Genomic DNA, 27867 nt, shown 5'->3' on the forward strand with positions numbered 1-27867 from the left:
GTCCACGAGTTCGAAACCAGCCTGGGCAACATGGCGAACCCCCATCTCTGCACCACGCACAAAAATTAGCAGGGTGAGGTGGGGCGCACGCGGGAGCGGGGCGGGGGGGCATGGCGGGGAGGCTGAGGTGGGAACACCTGAGGCCGGGAGTTTGAGACTGGTAAGCAGTGATCGCTCCACTGCACTCCAGCTTGGGTGACAAAGCGAGACCCTGACTCAAAAAATAAATAAAAAAAGTTTCCAATGTTTTGTTCCCTTACATCAGATTCCACTTGGACAATATTTAAAGGGGCTAAGGTAATATAAGTCTCATCTGGTGACTGAAAAATCTTCAAAGAAGTTGACGCGTCCGAGATGAGTCTGAAGTTTGAAAGTCAGCGCGGGGCCGCGATTCCAAGGCTCCCAAGCAAAGAGCGCAGGCCACTCGCCAACCCCCACCGGCGCGCCAGGCCCAGCAGACACAAAGCCTCGCGGGAGGTGGGGCCTCGTGACGTCACAGAGACGCCCGCCCCCTTACGTCGTGCTCTGAGGAGGCCAGGTTTCTGGCGGCGCCGGCGCCATTTTGCCGGAGTCTGCGACCGAGTGGGAGTGGGGTAGAGCGGCCGTTGTTGCCGACTCTTTCCTCTTCCCTACGGTTGAGTCAGCGGGTTAAGTAGGCCATCGGCCCTCGAGCCGAGACTTGTCTCTTACTTAGTTCTGGGGAGCGCCTCGTCGACATGAGTGATGTAGAGGAGAACAACTTCGAGGGCAGAGTGAGTACAAAGCCGCGGGAGCCGTCTAGGCGGCGGCCCAATGCTCGGGGTTTCACGGGGACAAGCGCGGTCGGGCAGGGTTGCGAGTAGTCCCGTGAGGAGCTACCTCCGGAGCCATCGCGATTGCTTCCTCACATCCCAAGATGGCTTCTGGGTTCTACTCCTTCCCCAAACCACGGATAACACCCCTCCCCCTTTTTTGGAGGCTGACTGATACCTGGACGTCTGGGTCCTCTTCCCTCCCTGTCCCGCATTGGTCCTTCCCGTCTCCCCACCCCTGAGACTTCCTTATCTCTGCTCTGAGGTGTGGGTCCCCGTCGCGGTTGGGCGGGAGGAGGCGGCAGGGAGCTCACCTCCGTCCGGATAGTGGTAGGTGCTTCCTGCGGTGGCATTTCTGGCGACCCCGAGCATCGTAGAGGGTCTCGGGGTCGAAAGTGCGCGGGGCTTTTTTCCGGGCGGGGAGAAGCTGGCGTGGGACTAGCTGGGGCCTGTGTCTCCTTGGCTCTCTATTGCAGTGAGCGGCCGCGTCTCTGTTGGAACCGGCGGCGTTGCGTCTATAAAGGCGAAAGCCTTGAGGTTGAAGGTGGGACGAGCCTAATGAAGTGGTTAGTCAACGACCGCACGGACCCTTAAGCGTTCTTAAGACGAGAGCTGTGAGGGGAAAACTACGCAAGGAGCCCTTTTCCCTTAATGTCCCTTCGACTTTCCTTTCACTTCGAAATGAATGTGGAAATGCTGTCACGCCTTATTTTTCTAATTCCTTCATGTTGGGTTTTTTCTCCTCTTTATATCTCAACTTTTAATGCTCTTCTTTCTATGACCTTTCATATAAAAACTCACCACTCCTTTACAGGTTTTTACGGTAAAAAAAAAAAAAAAAAAAAAATCTTTAATCTTACATAACTGAACGAGTTCCATGGCTCACTATTTTTAAGATAACTAGTCAGTATATATTGTTCTGTAACTTAAAAGATGACCTGAAAATTAACAGGCCCTCTCCCATTTCTCTTCTCACCCTATACCCCACCGAAGAGGGCTCAGAAGAAAGTTTTTATTAATATATTTGGGGTCGGAGAAATATAAACATCACAAATCATACGTTATCCCCAGCTTAAAAGTACTGGAAGGTTTATCAGTGTTTGAGTTTCATTTCCAAAATTTACCCTACAATGGGAATTGTAGAAGTTAGTGTGAAACCCTGGAAAGAAAACAAAACCTCTGTGCAACAGGTTCCGGGCTGTTTTGATGTTTATTCTAGTCACTAGGGGAAGCACGTAAAAACGTTTGACGTGTGTGCTGGAGGGAGAGTTTTGTCCTTTTTTAAAGATCATAATGTAAACATCTAGAACCAAAAAGTCAAATCAGAAGGTCAGTTTAGGCTTTAGTTCTCTTTGAAGAAAGAGATTTAAAGCAATAGACTGTAATAGTTACCCAGTAGACTACAAAAGTTAGCTTTAATTCTTTTGATTGGAATTTTTTGACATTTAGGAGCATGGAGAAATTGAACCTGCTCGTTCTTTTAGGATGGTGTATTGATTGCCCCAACAGAACTTTCTAAAGTCTTTCTAAACTTTCTAACATATATGATGGTGGTTGTAAAATGCTTGTTTTGAAAATGTTGAGTAGTTATGATAGACATTTTGCTGTCTATTCCTTCAATTAACTTTCATTATAATACAATTGGGTAACGGTTGGTTTGGTTTGTGGGGAAGCGAAGAGGACTACTAGAGGGACCTTGTTTGCTTTTTTTTTTTTTTTTAAATTTGTCATCAAGTCCAGGAAAGGAATAAGTTGTAGATAATTGTCACTTTTCCCACCTAACAAAGTAACATGTTAAGATTCCCACCCACCAGCCTGGGCAACAGAATGAGACTCCGTCTCCAAAAAAAAAAAAAAAGATTCCACCTACTTTTAAACTGAAATATATGTAGGCGTTAAAGATTTATTTAATAGAAATGAGGGGCCCTATTATGGCTCTTTGTGGTCATAGAAAATATTTTTTTTTCACAAGTGGTACCTAAGTGTATTTTAGTGTAAATCAACTAGTGCTTCTAGGCGCACCAGTTATATCTTTTTATGGTTTTTTTGTTGGTTTTTTTGGGTCGAGATAATTGTCTTTATTTGTAATTGGTTAAAGAATTAGAAGAATGCTTTTCTGGAGATGTCCTTTTTAAAAGGATGTTTCTGGCCAGGAGTGGTAGCTCATGCCTGTAATCCAAACACTTTGGAAAGCCCAACACTTTGGAAAGCCAGGGCTGATGGATCACCTGAATTCAAGACCAGCCTGGCCAACATGGTGAAAACCTATCTCTACTAGCCAGACGTGGTGGCATTCACCTTGGGAGGCTGAAGCAGGAGAATCACTTGAACCCAGGAGGCAAATGTTGCAGTGAGCCAAAATTGTGCCACTGCACTCAAGCCTGGGCAACAGAGTGAGACTCTGTCTCAAAAATAAATAAATAGGTACATTAAAGCAATTTTACATGGAGATGTCCTTTGTAGCTGGGAGTGAATGAAGGTGGCACTTCAGTGGTGGCTTTGCATGTCATCTTGATAAAAAGTAATGAGTTGTTTTACCTCAGTACAGCTTCAATTAAAATTGGGATTTTGAGCTCAAAAAATGTGAATGCCTTTATAGAATTAAGGGGAATGCAAATTAATCTTTTTTTAACATTTTACACCCCTACCCCTAAAATTTTAAGAACTAGACTTTATAAAAATGTGCAATTTTCATACAAACAGCCCAGTGTTTATAATAGAGGTTAATGATTCCTTATTGTTAAGGGACCTATCTTACAATTCAAGAGTTACTTACGTTTTCTACAGTTGAAAAGTAAAAATACTGCTTATTATTGCCTCCTTTTCAGGATTTGTTATGGCTTCTTGAGTAGTTGGAATATTTTTGAGAGACTCCTGCAGGCCCGGCGCAGTGGCGCATGCCTGTAATCCTGGCTACTTAGGAGGCTGAGGTGGGAGAATTGCTTAAACCCATGTGGTGGAGGTTGCAGTGAGCCGAGATTGTACCACTGTACTCCAGCCTGGACGACAGAGCAAGACCCTGTCTCAAAAAACAAACAAAAAAAAGTGACCAAACAAATTTATTTGTACTAATTTGGAATTAAAAGGTGTGTGTATGAAGATTTTTTTTGTTAATAGAAGAAATGTGGGGGAGGGTCCTTTTCTGAAATCTGAGAATGATAGGGATGATGACCACTCATTCAAAACCCAGCTCTGTGACTGGGTTGTTTAAAACAGGGCCAGGCACAGTGGCTCTCACCTGTAATCCCACCACTTTGGGAGGCCGAGGCGGGCGTGCGGATCAGTAGATGAAGACCATTCTGGCCAACATGGTGAAACCCCCATCTCTACTAAAAATACAAAAGTTAGCTGGGTGTGGTGGCGCACACCTGTAGTCCCAGCTACTCAGGTGGCTAAGGCAGGAGAATCGCTTGAACCCAGGAGTCGGAAGTTGCAGTGAGCCAAGATTGTGCTACTGCACCCCACCCTGGGCAACAGAGCAAGACTCTGTCTCAAAAAAAAAAAAAAAAAAAACTCTTAAATTGGGCTTAAAATTTTTTCGTTTATGAAATTTTAAAATAAATGTGAAAGATACCATACCATTTTACTTATTCAGTGTCTTTAGCAATTTAATTCCATACATCATCAAATTGACCTTACAGAAGGGTAAAGCTTTTTTATAGTAGGCATAGTGTTAACCTAAGAGAGTCTTGTCTTGAGTTTAATCTATTTTCCTGAATTTAAGTACTATCATTTATCTAATGTTAATGATTTCAATTGTTCTCCCCCCTTTTGTTTAAGCAAAGAATTTGTAAACTTAAAAACATTTTAAATCTCAGATTTTTGTATTTGACGTTCTTTGACTGAAGGATGCTGATCTGCTCAATATAAGTAGTGAACAAGATTTTAAGGAGCAGTGCAAGCAGTTACACCCACAATACATAACTAATTTTACAGATCTATTGTAGAGGCTTATACTTTGTCCCATTCCTTAAATGGAATGTAGAACATTGAGATCTGAAAGAATATCCAGGGATTTACATATTTAGGGATGAGTATGGTTTAGAAAACACTTTGTGGGCTTAATTTTGTAAATGAACTGAACTTTTTAACCTATGATATAGCATGTGTAGTATAACAAGTGTGAAATGTCATCAATAATCGGGATAGTAGTTCTAGAACTTGACTGACAGAAAACTTTCTTTGATAGTATCAGTGGGTGCTCATTCATCAGATAACTAACTGTGGGGACCTTTGTAAAAGATATATATTCACGTGCTAATGAAGTAATACTGTTTGTTACTTGTTCATATGTCCTCATAAATACAGCAAGACAGGAGTGGAGGTGAAAAAATAGTAACAACCAGATGAGGGAAAGATTGTAATACACTAAAGAAAAGTTGAGAGGAGAATAATAAAGGGAAATATGATTTCCCTTCTCTTCTTTAAGTTACTTCTATTTATGGTTGTATATAACCCTTACTGACCCGTAACTTTCACCAAAGATGGAGTGACTAGGCCTGACTGATACGTAGAAGAAAAGTTGTGACTTTTCCTTATTCTATAACACCAGAATATGAGAACATAGAGAATGCTTTAACAGGTTCTTAGTACTTTGGGTTTAGTTGCTGTTTATTGGCTTTTAATACAGTTCAACCACATTAGTCTTTATCAACAAACTTGTTTTTTCTACCTTTGAAATTGGCACATTAGCTTTTTGAACATTACAGTTGATCATGATATGTAAGCTAGCAGACTTATGAACCACATTTAAAATTTGTACAAAAGATTATACATTTTACAGGTAATTTCACAATTATGGCATGAGTTTAAATTTGATTATGTATACTTGTCAGTTACTAAATCAATTTAATTTAGAGAATAAACATAATATTAGAATATCTTTGAGCCTTTGCAGATAAAGACCACATTGACTTCATTCAGAATGCAGCATGCCTATATTGTTTTAAATTTAACTAATATGAGCACTCGGTATCTTCTTTTTAAGGAATTGGTTCTAATAGCAGTTATGGTTTAAGAAGAGAATGGAAGTGTTACTTTAACTTCATAGGGGTGTGTAAAAGTAGTATTCCAGGTCAAGTGTAGTGATTCATACTTGTAATCCCACCACTTTGGGAGGCCGAGGCTGGTGGATCACCTAAGGTCAGGAGTTGGAAACCAACCTGACCAACATGGTGAAACCCCATCTTTACTGAAAATACAAAATTAACTGGGTGTGGTGGTGTATGCCTGTAATCCCAGCTACTCGGGAGGCTGAGGCAGGAGAATCACTTGAACCTGGGAAGTAGAGGTTGCAATGAGCCAAGATTGTGCCATTGCACTCCAGACTGGGCAAAAAGAGCAAAACTCCACTCAAAAAAAAAAAAAAGTAAGTAGTAGTCTATCATACCAAAGAGGAAAGAAGCAGAACTGTTGTGTCTGTAGGCCGAGGTTGAGTAAATACAGGTTTTTTACAAGTCCTAAAGAAGTTCTTTAGTTAGTAAGTAGTAAGTAAGTAAGATGAGTATTGTTAGGTATTTGGATAATTTAGGTACATTCCCCCTCTTTGGGGGGACCTGTGATTTTCCTGAATGCACTAGTATGTATCTGTGGAAATAGAGCTCCAAGGTTATAAAGTAACAGAAAAATGTATTTTGAGTAAGCTTGTTTTACAAGCTTATACTCATAGACTTGGACTTGTGTAAATTTGGCACTATTAAATGGCATAGAATTTGTCTGGCCTTAGTGTTAGTATAAGTTACAGTATAGCATTTAATAGTTTATGTGTTTATTTTAATGGGTATTAAAGTACTGAGCATATATATATCGTGTTGGAATTTTATCTTTCTATAGTGTGATACAGGCTATATTAAAAGACTGCAGTCATTTTTTGGTGCAGGAATCGTTCATGTTCTGCAACAGTATATACGTGTAATAATAACCATTTTCCTGGTTAAGACTAGTACATGGTTATTGTGGTTATTCACAGTGTGTAAAATACAACTGTGTTTTAGCACAGAAAGACAATTCTTGACTTTTATTAGATACAGTGTAATACTTACTTAGTGTTCTTTTTTTCCCAGAAAAACTTAACAGGTTTATTGATAATTATTACAAAGTTGAATCACTGAAACTTGTTCACTGAAACATTTTAACTTGCATTAATACTTTACATCTCCGCATTTATGTTAAAAATTCATACACAAATGAAAATCGAAAAACTGCCAGTATCTGATTTCTGTCCCCTATTTTTCCTCTCGCAGTCATATACTTAGGTACTTTTTGACCCCATGGGGAAAAAAATTATCTAACATTCAGAATTACCAATAACAGGAAGAAGAGGAATTTTTTTTTTTTTGGAGAATGAAATGTTTCCCATCATGGTGGATTCTTAAGCACGTTCTCCACATATGCAGTGTGCTAGCTGCATGTCTTTTGGCATAATTGTTACACGTTTGGCATGGATAGCACAAAGGTTGGTGTCTTCAAAAAGGCCATCCAGATAGGCCTCACTTGCCTCCTGCAAAGCACCGATAGCTGCGCCCTGCAAGTGCAGATCTGTTTTAAAGTCCTGAGCAATTTCTCGCACCAGGTGCTGGAAGGGAAATTTGTAAATCAGAAGTTCAGTGGACTTCTGATAACATCTGTCTAATTTCACGGAGTGCCACAGTACCAGGCCAGTAACAATGCGGTTTCTTCACCCCTCCAGTAGAGGGTGCACTCTTGCAAGTGGCTTTTGTAGCCAGTTGCTTTCTGGGTGCTTTACCAGCAGTAGCTTTGCGGGCAGTCTGCTTTGTACTGAGCCATGGTATAAGACCTCCTTACTTACCCCTCTTCTCCTTCAGCTGGAGCTCGGCAAGCAAGAGGTGGCGCTGGCGTTGGAGAGCGACGGCAGCTGCAAACACCTTTCTTAGTGTTCTTAGCTCCCTCCTTTTAGTTTTTGGCCACTTCCTTCAACCAACAGCAGGGGCATCTTGATAATAAAGAATAGTTAAAATTAAACAAGCAGGTCAGGCGCAGAGGCTCATGCCTGTAATCCCAGCACTTTGGGAGGCCGAGGTGGGTGGATCGCTTGAGGTCAGGAGTTCTAGACCAGCCTGGCTAACATGGTAAATCTCTGTCTCTACTAACATAAAATACAAAAATTAGTCGGATGTGGTGGCTGGTGCCTGTAATCCCAGCTACCTAGGAGGTGGAGGTTGCAATGAGAAGATTGTGCCACTGCACTCCAGCCTGGGTGACAGAAAAACCAATCGAACAAGCAAATCAACATCAAAACAGAAACCTGTTTGAGCAGGTTGTGCTGTGAGGAGAACTTTTCTGCCTGGCTTCTGCTTTATAGCATCTAAGATATAATGGAGGCCTATTTAAGATTTCTGTTAAAATTCATGATATGAGTTGTGAGTTATTAATCTGCCCATTTCAACTGGGCAGTGTATTTTTAATAGTTACGGGATCCAGGAGCCAGATTACTGAGGAATTGGTAGGATTCCTTGACTGGACAGCTTTAAGAACAGGAAGTCTAGTGAAATGTCAGATACAACCCATTCCTAACAATTTTGCTTTTTTTTTTTTTTTTTTTGCTTTTTTTTGCTTGCAATTTAAATTCATTTTCCAAATTGTGGTTAGTTTTATGAATTTATTTGAAAAAAGTTGAAATTATTTCATAATGAAGGCAAGTCAGAAAAGGATTATCTAGCATTTGTCCTCTTTGTATAAGGTGCTTAGAGCCTGATTCTTAATGCAGCGTTCAGTGAAAATAGCATTTATGTGGTAACAGCTTTTGAGAAATGTTACTTTATTTCTAAATAACTATGTACTTGGCAGTTTATTTTTCCAGTTAAGTTTACTAACAGTTACTGACTGACTTGTTAATAAATATAAATGCGTAGATTGTTTTTGAAAGTTAAAATGAAACTGGGTGTGGTGGCTCATGCCTGTAATCCCAGCACTTTGGGAGGCTGGGGGGGAGGGTGTCACCTGACCTCAGAAGTTTGAGACCAGCCTGGCCAACATAGTGAAACCCTGTCTCTACTAAAAACACAAAAATTAGCTGGGTGTGGTGGCGCTCACCTATTATCTGAGCTACTTGGGAGGCTGAGGCAGGAGAATCTTAAACCCAGGAGGTGGAGGTTGCAGTCAGGTGAGATTGCACCACTGCACTCCAGCCTGGGGGCTACAGAGCGAGACTTTGTCTCAAAAAAAAAAAAAAAAGAGTGAGCTAAAATGATAGCGACAATTTTGTAGTAGGAGTTAGAGAAAGCTAAGAGGAATGAGGAATGTTTTAAACCTCGATGTTCCATGGAGAAATTTATGCAGACTGAGATTTCCCCCGGATAAAAAGAAAGAAGGGCAGACAACAAAGGAGGTTGGGTATTTGTGATACCTTCTATAATAAAAAGCAAAGCTTCTTTAAATAAAGCTGGCTGGGCGTGATGACTCATGCCTGTAATCCCAGCACTTTGGGAGGCCAAGGCAGGCAGATCACAAGGCCACAAGCCAACATGGCGAAACTGCCATCTCTACTAAAAATAGAAAAAAAATCAGCTGCGTGTGGTGGCACATACCTATAGTATAGTCCCAGCTACTCGGGAGGCTGAGGCAGGAGAATCGCCTGAACCCGGGAGGCAGATGTTGGAGTGAGCTAAGATTGTGCCACCAAACTCCAACCTGGTAACAGAGTGAGACTCTGTCTCAGAAAATAAAAATAAATAAATAAAGCTAACGTAGGACAGGCATGGTGGCTCACGCCTGTAATCCTAGCACTTTGGGAGGCCGAGGTGGGCAGATCACTTGAGGTCAGGAGTTTGAGACCAGCTTGTCCAACATGAGAAAACCTGGTCTGTACTAAAAATATAAAAATTAACAGGGCAGGGTGGTGCTTGCCTGTAATCCCAGCTACTAGGGAGGCTGAGGCAGGAGAATCACTTGAACTCAGGAGGTAGAAGTTGTAATGAGCTGAGATTGCACCACTATACTCCAGCCTGGAGGACAGCAAGACTCCTCTTTAATTAATTAATTAATTAGTTAATTAAAATAAAGCTATTGTATCTTAAAAAGACATTCTGTCATACCGTAATGCTTTGTTGCTACTCCAAAACTGGGCTGAATTATCTTGTTTATGTTAATAAAAGATTTTTATTTCCATCCTAGTAAAATTAAAGGTTTGTAGTGTTTTACAGAGCAAAGCCTCCTGATATGTAGGTATAACAAGGGCTTTAGTGGTGTTCATAGATAATAATCCAGCTGTTGCTGTTCAGCAGTAGCATAAATGAATGTTATGTCATTGGGTCTGTTTTGTAGGAAGGAAAGCCAAAAGAGAAGAGGGCAAGATATTTTTATCAGTTTGGTTAATGAACGAGTCTGTGAAACTTAAATTACAAGCAAATTTAGCTATGCCTTTTTTATGAGATAATGAATATGATGCTTTCATACTTTTAGCAAATGAAAAAGCCCAAATTTCTATGCGTGCTCCAGACCTCTGTTCAGTAGTTTAGCGTATCTGAGATGCAGTGAAAGACTTGTAGGTAGCTAAATGGGAAAGGTTAGTATTTAGCAGAAAGGTAGCTGTGTATTTCAGTTTTGTTTTTATCTGAAAGAAAATGACCAGGTGGCATTAGTACAGGTCTTGACGTTAAACTTGAAGCAAAGGAAAGATTTTCAGAAAGCTATTTGAGTTGTGTGATAGTCTTATGGCATAAATGAAAATTGCTATGAAATTACTTCTGTGAAATTTAGATAATTATTTACACTAATAATCAAGGCTTAACTGAACATAGAAACCAAGCTGTCCATCCTGTTTTGATCATAAGTGTCTCATATCTGTCAACTTAAAAAAGCAAGCTTGTGGGCCGGGTGCAGTGGCTCATCCTATAATCCCAGCACTTTGGGAGGCTGAGGCAGGCAGATCATCTGAGATCAGGAGTTTGAGACCAGCCTGGCTAACCTGGTGAAACCCTGTCTCTACTAAAAATATAAAAATTAGCTGGGCCTGGTGGTGGGCACCTGTAATCCCAGCTACTTGGGAGGCTGAGGCAGGAGAATTGCTTGTAACCAGGAGACAGAGGTTGCAGTGAGCCAACGCAGTGCCATTGCCCTCCAGCCTGGGCAACAGAGTAAGACTCTGGTCTCAAAAAAAAAAGTTTGTGATCAGTAAGTTATTTTATTTGGAATGCTTTGACTTACATCCAACTTTTTCAGAAACTCATCACTTTTTAGATGTAGGATATAGTCACTGAAGGGAGTACCAGTATACATAAATGTATTAATTATGTAAAAGTGGAACAAAAGAGGGTGGGGTCAAAGATAAAGACCATAATGTAAATTTTGTACCTTCTTGCACATTGTGGTGTTTCATGGATGATAGAGCATTTTAAAGTGGCATGGTTGCAAAAATGCATGTATCAGGAATTAATAAGCTAACAGGGAAGTTTTAAGAATTTCATGCTTCAGTATGCTTGTTTGTCTTCAGAACGTATTTTAAGTCAGAATAAGCGAAGATAGTGGTCAAAGTTGGAAGAAGGTGTAATTTTACTGATTTTTTTTTTCTTTTTGACTTACTTGATCCTTGACATCTGTGCTATGGGTGAGTTTAGATAGGTTTGTACAAATATTTCAGCCTGGGTTGCCTCACTCTAATTATATCTTGATTTCTTAGCATGACTTAGTGAAAGCTTCTTTTAAGAATCTTCAGGTTATAAAATAGTGAAAATTTAACACTTAGGTGGGGGGGAAATTACAGTTGTTTAGATTTATGTTTGAATTATTTATATTAAAATTGTTCACATTTTAGGAACTAGAATGAAACATGAAAGGGGAGGAGGGTGAAGAGTGTGGTAAAAAAAACATTTAGAGAAATTTAGTAAATTCTCTGTTAGAAACTAGACTTTTGAACAATTTTAAAGACTATAAAATTGTTTTTTTAAAAAAATAAACTAGTTATTTGCACTTTACCTGCTGGCTTTTCCATTTGGTAGATAACATTCTGAACTCCAGCAGAGTTTTATAATCCCCACGTGCTTAAATATACTAAATGTTCTTTTTCCATTAAGGTTAATGTTCGTGAAGAAATTGAAGAGTTTTTTCCAAGAATGTGGAAGATAAATCAAGATAAAAGAAGGCTAATGAAAAGTATTAAAGATCAGAAAATTAAAATTGAATGGGGGAAAAAATTGAACAGAAGATTGGTCAGATAGAAGCACTTGAATATTTTTTTTAAGGCTATTTTGAATTGTTTGAATTGGGGAAGAATACACGAAGTATGAAAAATGAAAAAATGAAGAATGAAGAGAAGTAGAAAGCAAGAGTGAAGTAGAATTAAAAGAATCTGGAAGAATGAATGGGTCCTAGGTTAAGTAAATGTATGGTTTATGTTCCAGTGTCTGTATGATCAAGTTGTAGATGAATTTGCATGATTACTTAGTTAATAGAGAATTGGTGATCTGGTTCAAGTAGGGAATTATTGAGGACAGTTAGCAGTATTAACAAGGGGTTATTATTGAGCTGAAATTTTTTCTGGAGGGTGTTGCCTAACCATTTGTTTTTCAGGAGCAATCATTATAAATAATTACGGTACTTTAAATGTTAGGTGTTAGGCATCTACATGACCAGTGCCATTTGTAATACTGTCTTCTTTGTTAGGAGTCTCGCTCTCAGTCAAAATCTCCAACGGGAACTCCTGCTCGTGTAAAATCGGAGAGCAGGTCAGGATCTCGTAGTCCATCAAGGGTTTCCAAACACTCTGAATCCCATTCTCGATCAAGATCAAAATCCAGGTAAGTGTGTTTAAGATAATACTTAAAATATTTGGCCTGGCACGGTGGCTCATGCCTGTAACTCTAGCACTTTGAGAGGCAGGCGGATCACCTGAGGTTGGGAGTTTGAGACCAGCCTGACCAACATGAAGAAACCCTATCTCTACTAAGATACGTGTGTGTGTGTGTGTGTGTGTGTGTGTGTGTGTGTGTGTGTACAAAATTAGCCGGGCATGGTGGCACATGCCTGTAATCCCAGTTACTCGGGAGGCAGAGCCAAGAAAATCACTTGAACTCAGGAGGCGGAGGTTGTGGCAAGCCGAGATCAGGCCATTGCCCTCCAGCCTGGGCAACAAGAGTGAAACTCCATCTCAAAAAAAAAAATTCTTCTGTGGTTTTTGAGGACAAAGCAGTTTTTGGCTGCATTTTGTGTAGAAATTTCACAAAAGACTCAAATGAAGTAATCTTTCTCACACTGCACTTTATAAATGAATGCTATATCCCAGACAAAGACTTGGAAGTACAGCTGGAGCCCAGGAGTTCCAAGCTGCATTGATTGTCAGAGAGACCCTCTCTCTAAAAAATAGGAAATTAGTAATAAAATCGTCACCCAGCCCAATTAATGTATTGGATACTTGCAACCAATACAAATTATGTATGTATATCTATTGATTTAAATGTGTTTGGCATTTGAGAATTAATGTTTGGTTTTATGCCAACAATATTTTTTTGTTTGTCAACAATATTTATACAACAAAAAGTTTTCTGCATTGGAGACTCACATGTAATTTAATGCAGAGAACATTGATGTGTGTATGTTATGCTGGTTGGTTAGTACTGTTGAGAAGCATTTTTAGCATTTACATTCCAGCTACATTTTTTGTTTGTTTGTTTGTTTGTTTTTGTTTTTTGTTTTTTTGAGACGGAGTTTCGCTCGTTACCCAGGCTGGAGTGCAATGGAGCGATCTTGGCTCACCGCAACCTCTGCCTTCTGGGTTCAGGCAGTTCTCCTGCCTCAGCCTCCTGAGTAGCTGGAATTACAGGCACGCGCCACCATGCCCAGCTAATTTTTTTTATTAGTGGAGACGGGGTTTCACCATGTTGACCAGGATGGTCTCGATCTCTTGACCTCGTGATCCACCCACCTCGGCCTCCCAAAGTGCTGGGATTACAGGCTTGAGCCACCGCGCCTGGCCTCCAGCTACATTTTTATCTGAAGATTCTGACTCTGTGTCCAGGGTAGAGCTCTGGTCAGATGTAATTGGGCAGAGAAGTCCTCAGCTGATTCAGAGCCCCACCATCACGGACAACAAAAACGCTATAGTGAACCAATGCAAAGTTCACTGTCAAATGTCCCAGGTGTACTGGGGTAGGATAAAAGCTTTTTTTTTTTTTTTTTTAAGATGAGGTTTCACCATGTTGGTCAGGCTGGTCTTGAACTCCCAACCTCAGGTGATCCGCCTGCCTCCCAAAGTGCTAGGGTTACAGGCATGAGCCACCAGGTCCAGCCTTTTTTTTTTTAGGTAGGATAAAAGTTTTAAGGGTCAGGCACAATGGCTCACACCTATAATCTCAGAACTTTGGGAGGCCGAGGTGGGTGGATCATTTGAAGTCAGGAGTTCAAGACCAGTCTGGGCAACTTGGTGAAACTCTGATTCTACTAAAAATACAAAAATTGATCTGGCACGTGTCTCACGCCTGTAATTCCAGCACTTGGAGAGTCCAAGGTGGGCAAATTGCTTAAGCCCAGGAGTTCAAGACCAGCCTAAGCAACATGGCGAAACCTTATCTCTATAAAAAGTATATATATATAAATTAGCCAGGTGTGGTAGTGCATGCCTATAGTCCTAGCTGTCTAGGAAGCTGAGGTGGGAGAATTGATTGAGCCCAGAAGACAGAGGTTGCAGTGAGCTGAGATCATGCCACTGCACTCCAACCTGGGTGACAGAGCAAGACCCTGCCTCAAAAAAAAACTATATGTAGAAGGTAGCGGGAAATCCAAAAGGATGTGTGTTTTTGTAGTTGTTTGTCTCTTTGTTTTTGAGACAGCGTCTCAATTTGTCACCCAAGCTGGAGTGCAGTGGTGCTGTCTTGGCTCACTGCAACCTCCACCTCCCGGGTTCAAGCAATTATCCTGCCTCAGCCTCCCAGGTAGCTGTGACTACTGGCACACGCCACCACGCCTGGCTAATTTTTGTATTTTTAGCAGAGACTGGTCTCAATCTCCTGACCTCATGATCTGCCCACCTCGGCCTCCAAAAGTGCTGGGATTACAGGCGTGTGCCGCTGTGCCCGACCTGTTTTTTAGTTTTTTTTATAGAGGTGTGGAGTCTTGCTATATTGCCTGCGCTGGACTTGTCCTCCTGGGCTCAGGTGATTTTCTTGCTTATCTTTCCAAGTAGCTGGGAACATAAGCACATGCCACTGCGCTTAGCTAAGAATCAAAGGATTTTATTTAGTAACAGTAGTTGGGGTGTTTTTTCCCCCTTTTTAAAGAAAATGGGGCCTTAAAATTTTTGTAAGGTAAGATGAAAAGGGTGAATGTGGAGGGGCTTGACTGAGAACAGAGTGGAAGATGTTGTGATTTAAGGGATTAAGTGAACAAGAGGAAGAATACTCTTTCCTCAGAAACAAGGAAGGACCTGAGAATACGTAGGGATATATGTATACCTCCTTGGAAGAGGGAAGGATGTTAGCCATTTTGTTTCAGTATTTTTACCTAAGTGTTTTTCTCTCAAAGGTCGAGGTCAAGGAGGCATTCTCATAGACGTTACACTCGATCCAGATCCCACTCTCATTCTCATAGGAGACGGTCTCGAAGTAGATCATATACACCAGAATACCGGCGGCGAAGGAGTCGAAGCCATTCTCCAATGTCTAACCGGAGAAGACATACTGGCAGCAGGGTATGTGGTTTATAAAAGTTAATGAAGACTTATTTTCTCTTTCCTGTGTTTAGTCATGGCATATCTTGCTTTTAGGAGAGCTTGGCCATTGTTTAGGAGTGATACTCTGGAAACATTCTTTTTCTTTTTTTGAGACAGTTTTGCTCTTGTCACCCAGGCTGCAGTGCAGTGGTAGAATCTTTGCTCACTGCAACTTTTACCTCCTGTGTTCAAGCTATTCTCCTGCCTCAGCTTCCTGAGCAGCTGGGATTACAGGTGCCCGCCACCATGCCCAGCTAATTTTTGAGTTTTTGGTAGAGGAGGGGTTTTACTATGTTGGCCAGGCTCGTCTTGAACTCCTGACCTCAGGTGATCCACCTGCCTTGACCTCCCAAAGTGCTGGGATTACAGGCACGAGCCACTGCTACTGGCCCTGGAAACATTCTTAATAAGCTGTGTCAGCTTTCAAAATGAAGGAAATACCACCGTCTTAGTAAGCTTACTTTTTTTGTTTGTTTGCTTTTGAGAGAAGGAGTCTTGCTCTGTCATCCAGGCTGGAGTGCAATGGCGAGATCTCAGCTCACTCCAACCTCCACCTCCTGGGTTCAAGTGATTCTCCTGCCTTATTCTCCTGAGTAGCTGGGATTACAGGCGCCCACCACCACGCCTGGCTGATTTCTGTATTTTTAGTAGAGGCAGAGTTTCACCATGTTGGCCAGCCTCATCTCAAACTCCTGATCTCAGCTGATCCCTCCTCCTTGGCCTCCCAAAGTGCTGGGTTTACAGGTGTGAGCTACCATGCCTGACCAGGAGTATATTTTTCTTTTTATCACTTTTGAGTGTTAAAAAGTAGTTAAAAAGCTCACACCTGTAATCCCAGCACTTTGGGAGGCCAAGGTAGATGGATCACCTGAGGTCAGGAGTTCCAGACCATCCTGGCCAACATGGTGAAACTCCGTCTCTACTAAAAATACAAAAATTAGCTGGGTGTGGTGGCTTATGCCTGTAATCCCAGCTACTCAGGAGATTTAGGCAGGAGAATCTGTTGAACTCAGGAGGTGGAGTTTGCAGTGAGCCAAGATTGAGCCACTATATTCCAGACTGGCCTGGGCGACAGAGTGAGACTCTGTCTCAAAAAAAAAAAGGAAGATGAAATTTGGGAAGAAATATGTTCTAAGAATTAAAGTGAGAAGCATAAACTTGAGTTGGGAATATTAGGGTATGTTCAAGGTTTTATGATGATGTAAGGGGTCAAAGAAATACTAAAAACTTTGTAGTAATCATAACACTTTTATTCAGTACATTTAAGACTCTTAACATCTCTATGAGGCAGGCTGTCATGTTATAGATAAAGAAATTGAGGGGCCGGGCATGGTGGATCACGAGGTCAGGAGATCGAGACCATCCTGGCCAACATGGTGAAATCCCGTCTCTACTAACAATACAAAAAAAATTAGCTGGGAGTGGTGGGTCACGCCTGTAGTCCCAGCTACTCAGGAGGCTGAGGCAGGAGAATTGCTTGAACCCAGGAGGCAGAGATTGCAGTGAGCTGAGATTGCACGCCACTACACTTCAGCCAGAGTGGCAGTCCATGACTCCATCTCAAAAAAAAAAAAAAAAGAAAGAAAGAAACTGATGCTTGGATGCATGACATTGAAGGGGTTTTGGTTTAGTTTTTGCTAACTGGCAGTCTAGGTTTCAACCAGGCTGCCTGACTCTGAAGTTCTTAGAGCATGGTAACATGCTGTGCTATGCTTCTCCCACAGGATACTGACTAACTTAACTGTGGTAGAGCATGTCATTATTTAATGTTTTGAAATCTGTAAATTTATTCCTAAAATCTGGATTATGGGAACACTGAAAGAATATCCTTGCTAAAGAATGAAAATGGGCCAGGCATATTGGCTCACATCTGTAATCCCAACTACTTGGGAGGCTGAGATGGGAGAACTGCCTCAGCCCAAGGAGACCCAAGGCTGCAGTGAGCTGTGATCGGGCCACTAAACTTTAGCTTGGGCAACAGAGTGTGACCCTGTTTCAGGAAAAAAAAAAAAGAAAATAGAGGAGAGGGGGTCTAAATTAACAATTACAGATGAGGTCAAATTAGGTACAAATCTGTAAGGGGTATAAAGCATTTGAATAAATTAGAAAGATGGAATTAAACTAAGGATACTTTTTTTTTTTTTGAGATGCAGTTCACTGTTGTTGGGTGCTATCTTGGCTCGCTGCAACCTCCACATCCCTCAAGCAATTCTCCTGCCTCAGCCTCTGGAGTTAGCTGGGATTACAGGTGCCCGCCACCATGCCCAGCTAATTTTTGTATTTTTAGTAGAGTTGGGGTTTCACCATGTTGGCCAGGCTGGTCTCGAACTCTTAACCTCAGATGATCCACCTGCCTCAGCCTCCCAAAGTGCTGGGATGACAACATTTTTAGGATACAGTATAAAAATTTGCTGAGCTGGAGACTAGGAATGTTTTAATTCAGGCTATAGACAGAAAGCATATCCCAAAGAAGGCCTTGAGGGCACTATGAATTGTAAACTATGGCTTATCTGCTTTAGTTCTCTTAAAGTCTTATCTCCAAATAACTAGAAACATTATTACGTATGGATGAGGTGTTCTAAACAAAATATTTCTGTGTTTTTTTAATTTTGATTTTAATTTGGACTTAATATTTTTATTCAATAGGCAAATCCAGATCCCAACACTTGCCTTGGAGTGTTTGGCCTCAGTTTGTACACAACAGAGAGAGATCTTCGTGAAGTATTTTCTCGATATGGACCATTGAGTGGTGTCAATGTGGTTTATGATCAGCGAACTGGGCGATCTAGAGGATTTGCTTTTGTATATTTTGAGCGAATAGATGACTCAAAAGAGGTAAATTTAAATTTGTCTTTTATATGCCTGATTGTAGTACTGAATTAGTGTGAAAAGTTGGTTAACAGACTTTTATTTCTGTTAGCATTGCGTCCTCTTTTTTTTCATTTTCAAGATAGGATCTTGCTGATCTTGCTGTTGCCTAGTCTGGAGTGCAGCCTCCACCTCCTGGGCTCAAGCAGTCCTCCTACCTTATCCTCCTGAGTAGCAGGGACTACAGGTGTGGGCCACCATGCCCAGATAATATTTTGTTGAGAGATGAGGTCTCACTATGTTACCCGCGCAGGTCTCTAACTCCTGGCCTCAAGTGATCCTCCCAGAGTGTTGGGTTTCCAGGCATGTGCCACCATACCTGGCCTGTTGTGTTCTAATTCTGACCTGATTGAAACTCTGCCTCTCAGGATTACAGTTGGAGTGACCATGGTTTCACTTTTTTCAGTTATGCTCTCTGGCTTGGCATATCCTAATTGAAATCTGGCCATGTGAAGTGAGCTATGCTTGTTTAAGTTAATGGAAAAAGTGTATTGTGTAAGTGTTCTCTTTTGAATAAGCCATATTGATGCTCTAAACAGATAATTAAATTAACTTTTAAAAATCTGTGATGTTTAGGTTTGATATATTTAATTTTGTGTCTATAATGAGGAACATTTTTCTGTTCTCTAAATATTTGTGTGTCATTCTGTTCAATAATTGAAAAATAGTACATGAAAAGAATTGACACTTTTTAGTCTGCTTTTTTTTTTGGGAGATGGAGTCTTCCTCTATCATCCAGGCTAGAGTGCAGTGGGACAATCTTCGCTCCCTGAGTAGCTAGGACTACAGGCGCGTGTCACCATGCTGAGCTAATTTTTTTTTGTATTTTTGGTAGAATTGTGGTTTCACTGTGTTGGCCTCAGGCTGGTCTTGAACTCTTGACCTCAGGTGATCTTCCTGCCTCAACCTCCCAAAAGTGCTGTGGGATTACAGGTGTGAGCCACAATGTGAGGCCTTTAGTGCTGTTTCTTAACTTGCCTAATACAATGAACTAATCAATGTCAGTGGTTTGAAATAGTGATATTCTAACATATTAGGTATTTATAAAGGAAGTGGTAGGCTTGCTTTAAATTTTTGCAGGGAGTCTCACTGTGTTGCCTGAGCTGATCTCGGAACTGCTGGCCTCAAGCGTACTTCCTGTCTTGGCTTCCCAAGGTCCTAGAATTACTAATATGAACCACCATTCCTGGCCTAGGCTCACTTTCTCTTCACTAAAAGTTGATGATAATTGATTTAGAAAATTGCATTTTAAGGAATTTAAAGCTCATGATTAAAGTTTTATTACACCTTTTCTTCTGTCTTCTAAATTAAAATATATATATTTGTATTTATCTATAAGTTTTATTAGACCTTAATAGGCTATCTTTCAAAAACAATAACCTCTTGGCATCTGGTGGGTAGAAGCCAGGGACAGTGCTAAATACCATACCATATACAATCTGGCACCCCATAACATAGATTCAGTAGGTCCAAAATGTCAGTAATGCTAAGGTTGAGAAACCCTGGATAACTGTAACAAACTAGTACTGCAGTTTTTAAGTCATTTATGTCATAGGCACATTAATGCCTTAAATGTATCTGTTTTATGGCTTTTTTTTAATACTGTTACATGTTTGTTATTTGTGTATTTCTGTTCTCAATTAAGGAAGGTGTCAATTTAGAAATACTAGGATATCTGACCTGAAATAAAAGTTGCAAAGTGCAAACAAGAACGCAGTTTATTTTATTATTTTGTTTTTATTTTTTGAGACGGAGTTTTGCTCGTTACCCAGGCTGGAGCGCAATGGCGCGATCTTGGCTCACCGCAACCTCCGCCTCCTGGGTTCAAGCAATTCTCCTGCCTCAGCCTCCTGAGTAGCTGGGATTACAGGCACGTGCCACCATGCCCAGCTAATTTTTTGTATTCTTAGTAGAGGCGGGGTTTCACCATGTTCGCCAGGATGGTCTCGATCTCTTGACCTCGTGATTTGCCCACCTTGGCCTCCCAAAGTGCTGGGATTACAGGTATGAGCCACCACACCCGGCCAATTTTTTTTTTAAATATGAAACATGTCTATCTCTTGATTCCCCCTCCCCAACTTGCACTTCTAAATAAAGCTAAAATGGCAGGCTGGGTGCAGTGGCTCATGCCTGTAATCCCAGCCAGCACTTTAGGAGTCCGAGGCAGGTGGATCACCTGAGGTCAGGAGTTTGAGACCAGCCTGGCCAACATGGTGAAACCCCATTTCTAACTAACATACAAAAATCAGCTGGGCATGGTGGTATGAGCCTGTAATCCCAGCTACTCTGGAGGCTGAAGCAGGTGAATTGCTTCAACCTGGGAGGCAGAGGTTGCAGGATCCTAGTTCTTGCCACTGCACTGGGCAACAGTAAGACTCTGTCTCCCAAAAAAAAACTAAAATGGCAACTTTAAAGACAGGAGCAATTACTTAGTGTTCCTTTACATAGAAGTTCCTTTAAATTCACTAGGTGGCAATGTGTTAGTTAAGAAGTGGCTTGACTAGGCTTGTCAGCTAAATTGCAGTTTCTCTTTTCAGTTGCCCAGGCTGAATCCTCACCTAACAGGCATGTTGTATGGTTTCTTCTCTATGGCTGAGACTGCCCCCAGTCTTTAGGGACAGGCCTTCTGAAGTGATTTTTTTTTTTTTTTTTTTTTATAATTCTGAGATGAGGTCTCGTTCTTTGCCCTGTCGCCTAGACTGCATGGAGTGATGCTGGCACCATCTCAGCTTACTGCAACTTCTGCCTCCCAGGCTCATGTGATCCTCCCACCTCAGCCTCCTGAGTAGTTGGAACAACAGGTGCACGTCACCTTGCCTGGCTAATTTTTGTAATTTTTTTTTGGTCACCCTGTTGCCCAGGCTGACCTCAAACTCCGGACCTCAAATGATCTGCCCTCCTTGGCCTCCCCAAAGTGCTAGATTACAGGCATGAGCCACTGCACTTGGCTAAAGTAATTTTTCTTTTAAAAATTTTTATTCCTTTTTTACTAACTTCTCCCTGATTCCGAAAATTGCACTGAAGTGTCAAAATTAATAGTGTGTATGGTTAAGATAAATATATAAGCTCCTCATCCTGTTACAGTAAGAAATACTTAAGAGATTTTTTTTTCTTTTTTTGAGGCTTAGGATAAGGTAGAGGGAGATCAACGCCGAGAATTTTGATTGTTGAAGCTTCAAATGGAAAATTTGTTAAATTTGTTGCAGTTTTGCTTTTGCAGACATTTATGTGATATAATGTTCTTTTTAAAAACTGGGCCAGGTGTGGTAGCTCACGCCTCTAATCCTAGCACTTGAGCCCAGGAGTTTGAGACCCGCCTAGGGAAACACAGGGAGACTTGGTATCTACAAATATATATGTGTGTATGTGAGAGAATAGGAAAAAAATTGGGTAGTTTTTTTAATACTCTGAGGGTAGCTGGGCGCGGTGGCTCATGCCTGTAATCCCAGCACTTTGGGAGGCCGAGGCGGGTGGATCACGAGGTCAAGAGATTGAGACCATCCTGGCGAACATGGTGAAACCCCGTCTCTACTAAAAATACAAAAAATTAGCTGGGCGTAATGGCACGTGCCTGTAATCCCAGCTACTCAGGAGGCTGAGGCAGGAGAATTGCCTAAACCCAGGAGGCAGAGGTTGCAGTGAGCCGAGATCGCGCCATTGCACTCCAGCCTGGGTAATGAGCGAAACTCCGTCTCAAAAAAAAAAAAAATACTCTGAGGGTATTACTTGTCCCAGAAGCAAGTAACACTCTCAGAGTTGTTCTTTTGAAAGAGATCAAAAAGAAATCTCTTGATCTTCAAGAATTAAGCTGGGTGAGGTGGCTCATGCAATTTGGGAGGCTGAGGTGGGAAAATGCCATTTAAGGCCACAAGTTAGAGACCAGCCTGGGCGATGTATCGAGACCCTGTCTCTACAAAATAAATGCATGCAGGCCGGGTGCTGTGGCTCAAACCTGTAATCACAGCACTTTGAGAGGCTGAGGTGAACAGATCACGAAGTCAAGAAATCAAGACCATTCTGGCCAACATGGTGAAACCCTGTCTCTACTAAAAATACAAAAAATTAGCTGTCGTGCGCCTGTAGTCCGAGCTACTCGGGAGGCTGAGACAGGAAAATCACTTAAACCTGGGAGGCTGAGGTTGCAGTGAGCTGAGATTGTGCCACTGCATTCCAGCCTGGCAACAGAGTGAGACTCCATCTCGGATGGATGGATGGATGTAATTCATGCAGTCCATTGAATGGAATACTGTTTAGACTCCTTCTCTACCAAAATTTTTTGTTCTAATTAGCCAAGCATGGTGGCACAGGTCCTAGCTACTCGGGAGATTAAGGCTGGAGGATTGCATAAGCCAAGAAGTTTGAGACCAGTGAACTTGCCACTGCCAGCCAGCCTGGGCAATGGAGTGAGATCCTGTCTCTTTTTTTAATGACTTTTAGTTTATGGGGGACTCTTCTGGAGAAATATTTGTGGGTACCTAAAAATTGTGTAGTTTTATTACTTTATTGTACTTCTATTAGTTCAGTCTCAGTAAAAGGCCGAAAGGCATTACCATAAATTTGTACTTGTCTCTTCATGTCATTTCTTCTTGGCTGCTCACTGGGTCTTATCAGTATATTAGACTGCAAACTATTGGGGGCACATGATTAAAAGAACCTGTATAAAGCTTAGCTAACCCTTTTTAAAGTTCTGAAATCAGTCTTTGTAAGTGAAATTGCTGGAGACTAGAAAGTATGAAATGGCAGTCTACCTGGGCAGCCTACAAAAAATTTATCTTGAAGAGACTTCAGTCTCCACTTCCCTTGTTAATCTCATGGAGTAGGGAGTGGAAATTGAACCAGAACTGTAAAATTATTTGGGAAACTTTGTTAACTACTGTTTGTACTGAGTAAATTAAAATGTTTCTGGACATTGTTGAGGTCTAGAATTGTCTATACAATGCCCTGTACAAGCTACATTGCTGTCATTTTCAAAATCGTGAGTTTATCTGGACAACAAATACTTTGTGCTTAATTTTGAGTAATGATTACTTCAAGACTGGTTAATTATACATAACTTTCTGTGCCTGTTCTCCTTTATAGGCTATGGAAAGGGCAAATGGAATGGAGCTGGATGGTAGAAGAATTCGAGTGGATTATTCTATCACCAAGAGAGCGCACACACCTACACCAGGCATCTACATGGGCAGACCAACCCAGTAAGAGTTCAAGTTTCCTAAGCTAAACTAAGAAATCCACCAGAAATATGTGCAAAATTTTGATTATTCAGAGAGAAAATTTTTTTTCCTGTAATTAAAATTGATTTTGGCAAGGTGGGGTGGAATTAAGACAGGGTCTCACTCTGTGACCCAGGCTGGCGTGCCGTGGAGCCCCTTGGCTCACTGTAACCTCTGCTTGCTGGGTTAAACAGTCCTCCCACCTTAGCTTCCCAGGTAGCTGGGACTACAGGCAGATGCCATCATGCTCAACTGATTTTTGTATTTTTTGTAGAGATGGGGTTTTGCCTTGTGGGATTTCGCTTTGTTGCCCAGACTGGTCTTGAAATTGTGGGCTGAAGTAATCTACCCACCTTGACCTCCCAAAGTGTAGGATTACAGGTGTGAGCCACTGTGCCAGGATGGAGTTAAAAGTTAAATGCATTTTTTGTTTGTTTGTTTTTTAGAGATGAGATCTCACTGTGTTGTACAGGCGGGTCTTGAACTCCTGTGCTTAAGCAATCCACCTGCCTCAGCCAGTCTTTATTTTTACACATTTACTATTTTTACACACATATATTTAAGGAACAGAATAAATTAAAACTATCAAAAGTGCATCCTGGCTTTTTTTCCCCAAACCTTGCTCAGCTCTTGGTACTATACAAGCAGAAAAATTATTTGATACTAGTAAAATAGCATATGGTGCTTATTTTTTATTTATTTTATTTTATTTTTTGAGACGGAGTCACGCACTCTTGCCAACTGTGGAGTGCAGTGGCGTGATCTGGGCTCACTGCAGCCTCTGCCTCCCAGGTTCAAGTGATTCTCCCACCTCAGTCTCCTGAGTAGCTGGGATTACAGGCGCCTGCCACCACACCCAGCTAATTTTTTGTAGTTTTAGTAGAGACAGGGTTTCACTGTGTTGGCCAGGCTGATCTCAAACTCCTGACCTTGTGATCCGCCCGCCTTAGCCTCCCAAAGTGCTGGAATTACAGGTGTGAGCCACCATGTCCAGCCCGTATGCTGTTTAAATATTGATTCTCTTTTTGTTATGTGACCTGGGGAAGCTTCCTCTGTGTATATGACAGATTTTATTGATTTTAGCATTTGTTAAAAATGTTAAAAGATGCCACAGTAGGCTGGGCATGGTGACTTAAAACCTGTAATCCCAGCACTGGGAGGCTGAGGTGGGCAGATCACTTGAGTACAGGAGTTTGTGACCAGCTTGGACAACATGGTGAAACCCCATCTCTACTAAAAATATGGTGGCATGCACCTGTAGTCCCAGCTACTTGGGAGGCTGAGGTGGGAGGATTGCTTCAGCCGGGGAAGCAGAGGTTGCACTGAGCCAATGTCGCACCTCATAAGCTAAAGAATAAGATTGGAGGCAGATTATAAAAAAAATCCTGTGGCACCTTGTGAGCAACCTTGGCTCATTGCATCCATTACTGCTGCCTAGGCTGAAGCAGTCCTCCCACCTCAGCCTCCAAGTAGCTGGGACTACAGGTGTATGCCATCATGCCTTTTTTTTTTTTTTTTTTTTTTTTGAGACAGAGTCTATCACTTAGGATGGAGTGCAATGGCGTGATCTCAGCTCACTGCAACTTCCGCCTCCCGGGTTCAAGCAGTTCTCCTGCCTCAGCTTCCCGAGTAGCTGGGATACACCTGGCTAATTTTATTTTTTTTGTTTTTTAAATAGAGATGGGGTTTCACCATGTTGGCCAGGATGGTCTCGATCTCCTGACCTTGTGTTACTCCCATCTCGGCTTCCCAAAGTTCTGGGATTACAGACATGAGCCACCACGTCCGGCTTTAAAGAGAAGTGGTCTCATTATATTGCCCTGGTGGGTCTTGAACACTTGGGCTCAAGTGATTCATTCACCCACCTTAGCCTCCCAAAGTGCTGAGATTACAGGCATGAGCCACTGTGCCCCAGCCTGATGCTACAGTTTTAACAATGACCAAAACATAAATAGGGGCTTGGTGTAGTGGCTCACAGCTCTAATTCCAGCACTTTGGGAGGCTGAGGCAGGCAGAACACTTGAGACCAGGAGTTGGAGACCAGCCTGGGCAACATGGCAAAACCCTGTCTCTACTAAAAAATAACAAAAGTTAGCCTGGTGTGGTCACACACACATGTTAATTCCAGCTACTCTGGAGCTGAGGCACAAGAATCACGTGAACCTGGGAGGCAGAGGTGGCAGTGACCCAAGATTGCACCACTGCACTGTAGCCTGGGAGACAGTGAGACTGTCAGAAACACACACACACACACAGTTTTTAATAATGTTTTATAGCCAAAAGCAGTATTCACAGAGGTATTTCTTGGGAATAAAAAGCCTCAGTATTCTCTTTGGTGTCCAGAGTTAGTCACTTTAAAATTCTTGGTGTTTATTGCCTTTTAGTGACAGAGATGTGCTTTATTTATTTATTTATTTTACCTGTCTCATTTAGCAGTAGGGATGCATCTTAGCATTTTTATACTGCTGCTGAGCACAGTGCTGCATCATTTCAATTTGTTGAAAAGGTTTTGATGATTTGGGCAGTGCATTAATAGAAGAACAGTTAGTTTTGAGGGTTTTGTGAAAGCCGCCTTGGTTATGTATGTAGTGAATAAGAAGGCAAAGCAGATAAAGGAGCCCCAGAGAATAGAAAAAGAAGGCAAAGCAGAATACCGTGGGAGTCAGTAAAATGAGATATGAAGGCAATTTTGCACAAAAGGGATGTTTTCTTTTCTCTTTTTTAAGCCGTTCAGTTGTATTAAAGTGTCTTGGAAAATAGTTACTCAAACTAATGCAGAATCTTTACATCTTTCTGCAGTAGTGGTGGTGGTGGTGGTGGAGGAGGCGGCGGTGGAGGTGGAGGTGGTGGCAGACGTCGAGATTCTTACTATGATAGAGGATATGATCGTGGGTATGACAGATATGAAGACTATGATTACCGGTACAGGTAATGTTGTAACTTGAGCTTTCTGTTCTTAATTAGATGATAGTAGTGTTACTTGGCACTTTTATGTTTGATACATACAAATGAAAACTTGGTTTTTAAAATAGATTATATATAATGCTTTGGGAACAGAGGTTAACTGTATATGCCACTGTTTTGTTGTGCCATATACTTAATGTTCTCATTGGTCCAAAGAGAACTTAATGTTAAGTAGTTATCATCTTAAGGTACCTTATTATTTTGAATGTTGAGAAATTTTTACTTTCATCTGCCTCAGTGGAGTGATTATATAGTATGCTAAGTAATCTTTCATTTCTTACAGAAGACGATCACCTTCTCCTTATTATAGTCGATACAGATCACGATCACGATCTCGTTCCTACAGCCCAAGTATGTGAACTTTGATTTTGTAGCATTAAAAACCTCATTTCTAATTAATGGCTTACTTTAGAATATTAGGGTAGAAGGTGGAAAGTGGCAGTTAATAGTTGGAAAAATATTAGGCATATTAAACTATAATTGTTAACTTTTTTTGCTTTTTCTCTTTTAGGACGCTACTGATAATGGAATGGTTGCAATTAAAGACAGTTTTCTTTCTTTTTTTTTTTTTTTATTCTGAGATTTCCCCAAGCTTCGGATTCTTCCTACTCATTAAGAAAAAAAAAGCTTTGGTTTATTTAGCATCTACACTTTTGTCAATTGTATTGCTGTTTTCCACCCCTTTTATTATACTCTTAAAGATGTAATTGTCATTTTGAGTAGTTAAACATCTTGAGTATAACAGGAACCCCAGTGTTAAGCTTTGTAATTTTTTTTTTTTTTTTTTTTGCTTTTACCGAGATAAACTTCTAGCTAATCGAATAAGGAAAAAATTGTGTTTTTATAGCTTCTTTTGTGTTAGATACTGTATTAGAGATCTGCATTTATGAGTAGCTCATTTTTTAACTTTATTTTGGGGAAGATAGTAACACATGAAGTAATTCATTCGTGTCAGGTTTGTCTGGGGTGGCATGGAACAGTCAGGTAGTTGAGTGTAGAAAGTTTGAAGCTATAGAAGAAAACACTTGGACATTTCTTTCGAAGAACGGAATTTTTGAACCCTAAAAATTAAGTCTTTTTTTAAGAGATGAAAAGCTTGTGGACTCCTGTAAAACATGCTGTATTTGAAATACATCTGTTAAAACTTAAAAACTGAAGTGTGATTTTTTTTGTTGTTGTAAAATTTATTGAAGTTTATTCCCTTAATCAGTGAAGGATAACTCTTATTTATTACCTAGAGCAGTTGTATAATTTGCTGTTAGAAATTTTGATATTGGGACAGTGGATAAAGCAGGTTATCATGTAGTATAGAATCCTTAGAAGATAACTGTGGGGAAAAGTAGTCTCAAATAAAAGTTAATTTCTTTGAAAA

At 41.1% G+C, this 27867-nt stretch overlaps 1 protein-coding gene across 1 annotated transcript; it reads left to right on the top strand.

Annotated features, from left to right (window-relative positions):
• The first annotated feature begins 558 nt into the window (after window positions 1–558).
• TRA2A (transformer 2 alpha homolog) lies at window positions 559–27867 on the top strand. Its single transcript, XM_064380542.1, has 8 exons — window positions 559–752; window positions 12411–12544; window positions 15264–15429; window positions 18097–18285; window positions 23398–23513; window positions 26331–26459; window positions 26779–26846; window positions 27007–27867. Exons 1-8 carry the CDS (start codon window positions 717–719, stop codon window positions 27015–27017), a joined length of 849 nt encoding a protein of 282 aa, XP_064236612.1. The 5' UTR covers window positions 559–716; the 3' UTR covers window positions 27018–27867.

Source organism: Aotus nancymaae, unplaced genomic scaffold (assembly GCF_030222135.1).
Source record: "Aotus nancymaae isolate 86718 unplaced genomic scaffold, 86718_ANA_hifiasm-v0.15.2.pri h1tg000025l, whole genome shotgun sequence".
In the NCBI taxonomy this organism is placed as follows: domain Eukaryota; kingdom Metazoa; phylum Chordata; class Mammalia; order Primates; family Aotidae; genus Aotus; species Aotus nancymaae.

What these genes read in the sequence shown, in the direction of transcription:
- TRA2A (XM_064380542.1), top strand. Translation starts at nt 717, where the DNA reads ATGAGTGATGTAGAGGAGAACAACTTCGAGGGCAGA. An exon ending in CGATCAAGATCAAAATCCAG is followed by an intron (nt 12,545 to 15,263) that starts GTAAGTGTGTTT and finishes TTTCTCTCAAAG; the next exon opens with GTCGAGGTCAAGGAGGCATT. An exon ending in GAATAGATGACTCAAAAGAG is followed by an intron (nt 18,286 to 23,397) that starts GTAAATTTAAAT and finishes TCTCCTTTATAG; the next exon opens with GCTATGGAAAGGGCAAATGG.